At 40.6% G+C, this 10,914-nt stretch overlaps 1 protein-coding gene across 3 annotated transcripts in view; it reads right to left on the reverse strand.

The window, feature by feature from the left end:
• The window catches only part of ARNT2 (aryl hydrocarbon receptor nuclear translocator 2), a 99,913-nt gene that overhangs the window by 34,650 nt on the left and 54,349 nt on the right, over positions 1–10,914 (reverse strand). For all 3 annotated transcript variants that reach the window (XM_014944657.1, XM_014944655.1, XM_014944656.1), the window contains 3 exons: positions 5,915–6,017; positions 3,854–3,919; positions 3,331–3,416 (listed from right to left, as the gene is read on the reverse strand). In XM_014944657.1, the coding sequence (XP_014800143.1) occupies positions 3,331–3,416; positions 3,854–3,919; positions 5,915–6,017 (255 nt within the window). The remainder of the gene's footprint in view (positions 1–3,330; positions 3,417–3,853; positions 3,920–5,914; positions 6,018–10,914) is intronic.

Consider the following 10,914-nt stretch of genomic DNA (forward strand, 5'->3'; position numbering starts at 1 on the left):
AAAAGGGGCTAAAGACAGTCTGCTAATAAGCGAGCCCTGCTTCTCCATTAAGGATAAGAAAAATAAAAGTCAGGCTAAATGTGCAAAAGCATTTTCATGCTGACCACAGACCTGAGTCACAACAGAATTTGCTTTCTACTTTAGATCTCTGGAAAAAAAACACCAAAGCCAACCCAAGTCATTAAGATATGCCACCATACTGATGGCAGATGTCATTTGTTTTCACCTGTTGGAAGTATTTGAATTACTGAAGAGGTTTGGCATAGAATACTCACAGCAGCAGCGTTGTCAAACCCAATAGTCTATCGCACTAAGAATGATCACAGAGAAGTTCTCGTCTTTATATTTCTGTGTCAGTACCGACTGTGTTACACTCAGTGTGGGACTAAAAGAAATTAACACAGGCAGTGCAATACAACCCAGAAAGAGAAAATACCAGGTGCTAAACAAATTAGATTAAGTACAGATTAAGTGCGTTTGCTAAATATTAATTTTGTTTATGAAAGTATGTTTTAGGTGTTGTATATTAGTTATATAACACATGTGCCACATTGCATGCTCTGAAGGGAAAAGATATGGAGTTTGTATTAGAATGCTCACCCGGCAACTGAAAAATAAATGAAAATGATCCTTTCCATAGCTGAATTTTTAAACAGCTGCAATTTAGCACAAATCCATCTATTCCCAAGAATCCAGAGATGATGCAAAGGCTTGCTACTCTCTAACTTATTTGAACAAAAGTAATTTTATTACAGGGCAGAGAAGTCTTAGCAAATTTGATTACTGCTGCAGTTATTTAATTTGCTTTGCAGATTATGGTTGAATTACCATTGGAAATGAGAACAAACGCAGTGATGTTGCCACTTATTTACTCAAACATATTGGGGATCAATTCAGCCCATGGATATTCCCATTCAACTCTGGAAGTCAATGGATATATGACAATACATAACACTGATACATAACACAAAGTGGGGAAGACTGGGAGGACAAATAAACCTCAGTTCAGTATTATATGCCCTGAAAAACGCACTCAGGCATGACTGTTATGAGTCAACAATTTGGATGGTAACATAAAAGACCACTGAAATTCCACATAAGGCTGTCAAAAGCAAAAACATCCCTTAGGATTGTGCTATAGTTTGGAGGCATTAACATTGTGGAGGAGCACTGGGATATCATAAGGGAGCACCATGTGATTTTGAGGAGTGGAGTAATAGAAATGGGAAGAAATTCAACATTACTAAATGCATAAGCATGCACTTGGGGACTAATAACAGTCAAACTACAGCAATAGAAATCGGATGAAACTTCGTATTACTAATTGAAAGATCACACAATTCAAAGCTATTTTTGCTATGAACTGGAAGATCTTGATTTGACAACTGAGAAAAAGGCAGCCTGGTATATATATATCAGGTAATTTAGGATGCCAGCAGGATGCACTACACAAAAGAGAAGTACGCCGAGTCGTACACTGCCATTAAAGATAGGAAATAGCACTTTTATTGTACATCATTACAATCTCATCTGGAACAAGAGTATATAGTGCCAGTGGCCCACGTTTTGAAAAGTTAAGTGAAAACAGGAACAAGTGCAGTGGGGGATATGGTGTAGGGGAGTACTTTAGAGTAGGGTGGATGGCTGGACTCGATGATCCCGAGGATCTCTTCCAGCCTAGATAATTCTGTGTGATTCTGTGTGAAAAGACACAAGGATGAAGAAGAGAATGGATCATGAGAATGGAAATTAGAAGAAGGGGGCTGGTTTAACTGTCAAAAGTCAAGGTTGACAGGATATGACGACCTTCTGGAAGGGAAGAGAAAGACACAGACACAAGGCAGGAAAACTCCCAGTTGATCTTCAGTGAAATATAGTCCAAGAATACACTGGGATAAACCTCCCATAAACTAGTGAGGACTGGAAATTAGAGAAGTTGTTAAGCATAAGACAGCAGTGAGATTTTGGAAGAGCTGGAGATGGGGAAAACACCTCACCAACATAAACTGGAACTTACAATGCAATACCTGGCAACCGGGCACTCAAAGATGCAGAAGTTCCTTTTCATCCCATGTTCCTGCATTGCAGTGCCCGCTCCCTGCTGATGCTGTAACCTAGGGCTGGCATGTGCTCATGTATTAGCAACATACACCCCTGAAGGGTCAGATCCCTTTAAACATCCCATAACACGCAGCAAGCTTTTTTTCCAAGCTTTAGCAAGGAGCTGAAAGAAATCCCATTTGACCTGCACTTTCCTGAGGAGATGTCCCGTATATCAAAGCTGAATTCAATTATGTTTAGAATTACCCATAGAAAAGTTAAACAAACTGTGCTCTCATGCTTTGAGACAGAAATGAAATTGAAACATTTTGACTCCTACAGCAAGCATTACATTAAATCCTATTAGCAACAAGAGGGGAGGCTTTCCTCTTCTTCCAAACCTGCAATTCATCAGGAAATCCATAAGAAGTTCCCACCTGTGTGCTGGTGTCTTCCCACCACCGCACAAACTTGGTGCAAACCACCTCTTAGCATTCATAATTCCTGGACAAATGTGATTTATGCCTGCAGTATACAACCGCAAAAGGGCAGGACAACTCATGGTTTGATTCATGCCAGCAGGCACTGTCATACTGCAAACAGCCTCTTCCACTACTGCGAACGCCAAGGTCAACTAATCCAGTTCATGATGAAGTCTGGATGAGCTCCACTGTCTCCACTTTGGATTTTTCAAAGGTAAATATTCCCATATGTAATACTGAGTTGCAGTAGGTAAATGTTTTTCTCTGTAGTTGAAAGCGATGTGCCAAGACATCTTTCCCAGAAAAACAGTCACAAAACAGAACTTATCGCAAAGACTGAACATCCTCCACCACCGGCTTTGAAGTGAAGACCTATGCACATCAATTGAAATGGCACATTTTCAAACACAGATGCTTGCAACTCACTGCTTAAATATAAAAGCACTTAGTTGGTGTTTTCCAGAGGTACAAATGCTTTGTGTTTACCTTCTTAAAATTAGGCCATTTTTATGTTGGTTTATCAGATTGAAAACTTTTGGCCCCAGTTGCTGGAACCCTGCATTACTGACAATTGCTACAGCTCTCTGTGCCAAGGAAATTGAGAAGGGTTTCACATGGAAAAACAGGGCGGCTCTGGGTAAGTAACAACAGCTGATTTCTCGACATCAAAAGCTTCTCAAGATGAGACTGAACTGGTTACCCCACTAAAATACAACTTGGTTTTGTACCAGCAAAGGAACCTGAGCCAGGTTGTCACCTGTCTTGCAGACAGTGTGGTGTCCCCCCCTCCAGTGAGACAGATAGGTACCTGCTGGTGGCCAAGCCTTGATATAGCCAGTGCAATGGACAACAGCATACTGTGCTTCGCCTTCTTTTACTGGGCCAAGGCCATTCCTAAATGAAAAGGAAACACAAAAATATCATGTTGATTTATGTGCAGAATAGCTTTACGCTTTTAAATTATGACTAATTACGATTTACTGACAGTTTTAAGTTATGTTAGAAACAACCAACCATCAACCTAGAGTTCTGTACAACGCCAGCTCCATTACAACATTATTCAAGCTTTACTTGTTTTCCTTAATACTTCTTGGAGAAAGATACTGAAGCTTACTTCAGAGATGGAGCTGGTCAAAGCTGGTCAACAAAGACGTTGAGTGACTTTCTCAAGGCTTGCAAAAAGATCCAGCGACTCCACCACAGCTGAATTTAGTGGTGAGATCTCCTCTCCTGAAACCCAGCGTTATGATTGAGTCCTTGACTGAGCCTGAGCCCAGTGGAAAATGAGGGCTTATGGCAACTAACAGTTGTGGTAAATTAAGTAATAGTACCTGTATCTTTTTCTCATGGTGGTTATCCTGTTCAGAGGTAAATGATCCAGAGGAGCATTTCCACACCTAAAAGCAAATTAATATTTGAAAGGGCTCAAAAATTAATATAAATACCCAAGATGAAAATGCATTTTAATATCATTATTAGCGTAGACAATAGTGGATATTTATTTGTCAGAATGCCACAGATTCATGTTTTCTTAGAAGCTACTGCTTCCACAGGCTGAGCTTTTTGCGTATGCTCCAAATATTTTCTTTATTTTACAATGAAAAATAGACTACAAAAAGATTCCCTCTCACCCCCCCAAACCTAAAGGTTATTTGAAATGGATTTTCCAAGAGTGGCTAAAGAATAGATGCACTTAAAAATACTATAAAACAAGGGTGAAAACTAGAGAAGAATATAAGTCAGGCCCCCAAATGTCCACACAAAACAATGTCAGTGTTCCAGTAACTTCCCTGGACAGAGCATTTTGATTGCCATAAACCAGCTATGATGTCAGTAGATATTAATCTAATGTTTGCAAGAACAGATTATTTACACTGTCAAGTAACTTTATTTAACACTTGTTCATGTATATTTTGTGATATTTCTATCTATGCCTAACTGTATAATTTTAACAATCCATTTGAAGCTAAGTAAACAATTTGGAGGGTAAAATCAGTTCATTTTCAACAGAAAAAAGAACAATAACAATGAAAGAAGTAATCACAAGGCAAGTTCACATTATTTGAGGCTCATTCTTTCCAAAAGTCTTCTTTTAATTGTTATTATTATTCTTTTTTTTTTACATATACCAATCACTGCCAAGGAGAAGGAATGAACAATTAAAATAAGATTTAGAATTACAAAAACAATGGGGCTACTGGCATGTATAAAATTACTCTCATGCACTGGAGTTTACAGAATCGGGATACTAGGAAATAACTGCAATCTGGAACGTTTAAAAAGCTGGAGAACAATTTCAAATAGGACATTAGGCCTGGGTTTCTTTGCACAAAAAAGTCTTCCTCACATGATCACTATGTGTAGCTTGGAGGAAGAGAAAGCAATGTTACAAGTGTCTGCCTGCCAGGCATATATATGTATTTCTTTCCACCCAGTTAAGGGGGGAAAAGGAGCTGCAGCTGAAGTCTAATCTTGCAGGTATGAAGTATATAAACCTGCTAACAAAGGAACCCAAGAGCCACATGTTCAGCTTCCTCACATGACTGGAAGAATTCCACCACATAACAGAAGTACAGGGATCCATTTTAATCTGTCAAATGTTTTGCTTTGTGTGCTTCATTCTGTAACAAATTCTGCATCATCTGTTTTCAACACATATATTGGATACAGGCTGCAGATGCAATTATGGACTTTTCCCCCTTAACCACACAGAGCAAAATTCACTGCAATAGCTACAGGCATTTTATCCCGTTAGCCCTACAACAACAAAAGTGCCCACAAGCCCCAGTCAAAAGCATTGGGCAGGCAGATATCTTTAAAAAAGCCCCAGCAATGCAGGAAAAGTTGGAAGATTGCAAAATAAACCCCCTCTAACAATTACTCATTTATCTAGCATCAACCAGCTGACATTTGGTTAATTCATACCAGGCTTAGGTTAATTCCTACATAGCTGGCAAGTTTGCAACTGAATTCCTGTTTGTCTTCAAGATTCTTTTAATATTATTGGTTTGCTGAAAAAATACACAGAGTTGGGCTTTCATTACACTTGCGAAAGCTTTATTCCCAAAGTATTGATTTGAATAATTTGACTAGAAGAGACAATGGCTTACATTCCAGGGGTGAAGTTGTCATGAAGTTCTCTTGTGAAAGCATCCTACATCCCACACTGATAAAAATAATGGCAATACATAAATGTTTTGTCATTAATCATAAAGGAAGACAGGTTTCGGTTTTACTTCGGTTCCAAAAGCAAGTGTTCTGGAAATGCTTAATAGGAGTGTGTTGTTACAGCTTCATTTTTTTAAGCAAGGTCAAATTAGTGCAACAAAATATCTGAAGTTTAATCTGAGGCGGGACTGGAACCATCTCTGGGATACAAGGTAAATGCGTACCTCATCCTGCAAATGAAAGAGCGCCTTGATCCCATGCACATTCTCATTGAGGACTGCTGACCCTCTTTCTTTACCGTTCCAGTCTTCAAGTCCAGGATTCGTCCTAGAAAAGCCAGGGAAAGCAACTGATGTTCAGTATATAAATTTAATTTTATTTACTATCAACCAAGATGACAATAAGTTCATAAGCTAAATGCCCTTATCCTGGGCTAGGGGAAAAAATACCAACAAGAAATCTTGATCCTGGTCTCACATCGGCTATGTTCTGCCTTAGCTAATGATTTCAGCAAGGTTGACTCTTTGTCACAATGGTGATGGCTCTTGTCTTGGTTGGCCCAAGACCAACTCCCAACACAGGGTCAAATGTCCAGAGGCAAAGATGACAACGACAGCAAGCATTGCTTTTTGACTTGATCTGCTTGCTCCACTCTTTACCAGAGCAGTGGATAAAGCAACATGCATGATGCCCCTGACAGCTGTTCCTCCTTCCCTGCGGTCTCCTGTCTATCCAGAATCCTCTCACCATAACACATATTCAGACCTGCAGTGACAGCTAGGAACACGTAAGACCAAGCTTTTCTCCTTGACGATGAGATACAGAGTATGTCACAGCAGCACTTGTGATGGGGCCCTGTCAGAGTTGATAAAAAACTGACATGTCAGCATATTTTTAAAGTTAATTTTCAGCCAGATCAGTGAGATGATCTGGATTCCCACAGGAGAACACATCTTCCCACATAGACATGAGTCTATGAAAGGTCCATGGCCAGACCCTGCTGATCTGCATAAGCTGACTACAAACCTTGGAATCTCACCCCACAGACACAGCATCAAAAAGGGATGACAGATACCAAGTCATCTCAAGAGAGGACAGGACGGAGGGAGCACCGAGCTGACGCTCCTGCAGTAAGTTGGTGGTGGTCTTTATTAAAAAACAAAGGTAGCAAGGTGGTAACAGATTAATTTTTCATTCTCCTGAGACAAAACAGAAGGCAGTAATTTCTACAGATAGGTTCAGATCAGTGATGGCAGGATACAGGGTATCACCTGGAATCCTACTGTTTATCACCAAAGAATTAACAGAATGGGCTTTTGCATCTACAGCTCAACTGCTAACAGATGACTATAAAGTCTTGCACATTAGTAACACAGACTAGAAATGAATCACTGGCCCTGATCCACAATGCTTCAGGGCTGGCTACAGCCACAGAAGTGACAGTGGGCAAAGGAAAGGCAGTGGAACAGCTGCTGGACAATTAAATGACAGCCACCATTGCTGATGACACACAGCCATGAGCAAACTCACATGTTAAGGTAGCTACAGCATCTTTCAGTGACTGAAACCATAGAAGCCTTTACTGTGATATACTAGTCAAGTTTACAGCAGTGTAAGATACCATTTTCTGACTGTGCTAAGTTGAAGAAACCATGCAGAACACATTCAAAGGCTCCCTCATCAGATTTCCTCAAAAGCCTCTGTCCAAAAATCAGTTCTGAAATAATTCCACTGCCAGACCTCAATTCCAGGATTATTTGAACTGAAAACACTTGCCCCATCCATGAATGGAAAATAAAATGACTACAAAACAGTTTCAAGATCAGTATTTTAGGTAAGGAACTAGGCACTAGCATTTTATTCTTAAGGTATACTAAAGATAACTACTTCTGGAAGAAAGCCATCGTTGTCGACAGAAGGACAGGCTGTGTCATTTGGTTTATCTCCAAGGTGTATATCAGATGGTTAAGAAGTTAGCAAACCTTGGAGCAATTCCTAATGATGTTTCAATTCAGAGAACCAGGCTATATATTAATATCCATATATGATTCAGGTGTGAGCTGGGAAAATCACATCACCCTATTTCCCAGCTCAGCTACACTGACCCTGTGATGTAGGATGGACCTAAGGTTCAAACACACTTCCCTTCCCTGCACCACAGAGTCTGTCTCTCTGTCTTATTTTCTATATCCAAAGCCACAGTCTATTTCCCCATCCCCTCAACTGAGCAAAACAGTTTAGAGAAATAAAATACCATTAGGCAGGAAAAAAACTAACTGACAAAGGCAATGCACGATGAAGCAAATAAAGTCAGAATATGCGTGCAGGACCCAGTGGCTGTCCATGTGAGCTTACAAGCCAAATCAAACCATTAAAAGCATTTCTCTTTTGGATATAGTAACTTTGTCATACACATAAACAAAAGAAGTTTCCATGCACCTTTTTTTTTTTCCATTCCCATGAAAATTCTTGATGTGACACTCATAATCAAAAAGCAGCAACAGTAAACATAATTTGAACAGCTAGCAGAAATATCTCAGCTTTTATCATCCACGAATATCCATAAAAATAAATATACTTCACAATTACGTGGCTGCTAAGCCTAAAATTGCTGACACATGTTCCTTTGGCAAGTCTGGTACCCCCGACAGCAAAAGTCATAGTTTTTAAATTTAGCTTTTTGTTTGGCAATGTCTTACAAATATGTACCAGATAACAAATCGTAGTCTAAATTTTGTCCTGACTTACAAAATCACTGCAGGGGGGATGTACAAGCATGAGTCAGAGAAATGTTTGGTATCTAGACATTACAAGAAAGCACTCTAAGCAGCTTGTTTCAATAGTCTGCCGTGCGTGTGTTAACCTTGCAGAGCTTTAACAATAGAGTACAGATTTTGATAAAGAACAATCAGTTCGTGTCTGATACAGTATTAGAAGCTTATGTTCAAATTATATGAAAAAGAGAAAGAAATATAGTTGAATAGACTAAGGATAGAGCTCCCATTTAGCTCAAACAAGCCTGTCAGTGCACTCCCTGGGGTAAGAGGGATCTCCTAAGACACAGCACACCAGGGCTCATATCTCTGTTGGAGCTTCTAAGTTAAGAATATTGGTGTCACCAGGTGTGTGGAGAGTATCTGGTAGAGTAAACCGAGACCTTTATGCAGCCAATGCAGCCATGCAGCACAGGTAAATGCCAGCTTTGGAAAAGGAATGGCATAATACTCCCAAGGGCTGCACCCTGTGTCTGCCCACAGCAGTGCACACACCCCACTAAGAGCTTTCTCTGGAGACCCCTCCTGTTTAAGGATGGCAATCTGGATACAGCATTACCCCTGTTTATTTTTGTGCTAACTGCTCAAAAAAAGATCTTCAGTTCTAGACCTACACTTAGAGCGTTTAACTCATACCAGATAATTCTACAGAAGTGCAGCAAGATGGAAACCAGTGAAGTCAGGACAGGCTGGAGTTGTATCACAGTATTTGTTCTGACTTCTCCGTGCTATGACAATCTGTAACAGTACAATGTCACCTGGTCTCAGGACAAAACTCACAGCTGTTTTTCCCCAGGATCCTCGCCACTCCATACCTGACCCTGAGGAGGGGATGGACCCACATCGCCAGTGTGGAATTACAAAATCATCCTCTGCCTGGTTTAGCATGATCTCCAGCTCACTGCAGCCACTCATGTGATGGACCTTGGCAGGTCCCACACTGCAGTCAACCAAACTGGCATAAATTGCAGCTCAGTGTCATACAGACAGCTCAGTTCAAGGAGGTGGCATGCTCCGATGATAGCTCTGTCACAGAACCATAAAATATTCACATCTTGTGTTTCTACATCTTTAAGGCTGGCACTGCTACCATGGTGATAAACGCTCACTTAGCTTTCTCCACAGGAAACACTCACAAAATACATTTGATTTAGAAGTTGGCGATTATATTCTTATTAGTAAGAAATATTCTAGGATGCTTGAACACTTCTGCTAACTGAATAGCACACACGTGCATTTTTAAAATTTCTTCTTCTAGTTTCTCCAGAAGAACAGTTTCAACAGCCCAGTGCCACCACCAGCTGGAACTCTTACGAGCTTCCCCATAAACTGGCAATTGCGTGTAGTTCATTTTCACGTTAAACTTTTCCCCTCTCCAGCTCCAGATGCAACCCTCAGACACAGCAAGCGCAGGATGCGTGTCTCAATCACAGCACCACTGTGCCTGACACTTGCTGTCTTATTGCCACTTCCAGCAGCTGCACAGCTCGGAGGAAGCCAGAGTTTACTCTGCCGCAAAAGAGAAAGCAAATAAATGAGCACAATGCTTATTAAAGCTAGCACATAAATCTTTCTGGTTGGTCTGGGTATAATTGATAATTTGTTGAAAAACTACCCACTACAGTCCCCACTTAGAAGGCAGCATTGCTTAAACCCGTAATAAACCAGTTGTCCTCTGAGCAGGAATCCACCACACGACCCAGGAAAGGGCTCAGAGGGGACCACAGAAGTAAGGGCAATGTGCAAGGGATTCATTATCTGGGTAAAATTACAGAAGCCATATAAAGCTTTCCCCACTAAAGAGATTAGTTAGTAACCAATCCAAGTACTGAGGACACATGCCAGAAACATTCCCTTTGTGTTACAGTGCAGCGTGTTTTCAAAGACGCTCTAACAACGTTCTCATAACGATCAAGGGGACAAATGTCCATGTTGGCACCGATGTGCCCCTTGTGTGTGCAAATAGTGGACACATTATGCATGAACCTTCCCCTTTTGGATCTCCAATTGTTCAAATACGTTTCCTGTGCTTGCAATGTTTGAGATGAACCTAAGCCAAGGATTGGCCTGGGCTTACTGAAGTTCATGGGGTTTCAAATCTGGGAGTTTGGCTCAAATCCATCTTTACACAATAGCACCAGCCTGCTAGAAAATTTGTTCCTCCATGTTTAAGCAGTGCATGCTAAGGTTTATAGCCTGGTAATCAAACACAGTCTGTTCTTTGTTACATTTTTCAGTTCTTTCCTTTTTTTTTTGGGGGGGGGGGGGGGGCCCTACTTGTATATCTTCTGCTTTTTTTCTTTATTCCCTTAAACTGGTGTAAGCTGGTGTAAGTTGATTTGGTTTTTTCCCCTTTGGGTTTTTTTTGTGCCTCTACTTGGTTTGTGTCTGTTAGTGTGTGGGTCTGGTGTGGTTTTTTGGTGGGTTTTTTTTGGGTTTCTTTTGTGTTG

This window comes from Calidris pugnax, unplaced genomic scaffold (assembly GCF_001431845.1).
Source record: "Calidris pugnax isolate Ruff unplaced genomic scaffold, ASM143184v1 scaffold70, whole genome shotgun sequence".
NCBI classification, from domain to species: Eukaryota; Metazoa; Chordata; class Aves; order Charadriiformes; family Scolopacidae; genus Calidris; species Calidris pugnax.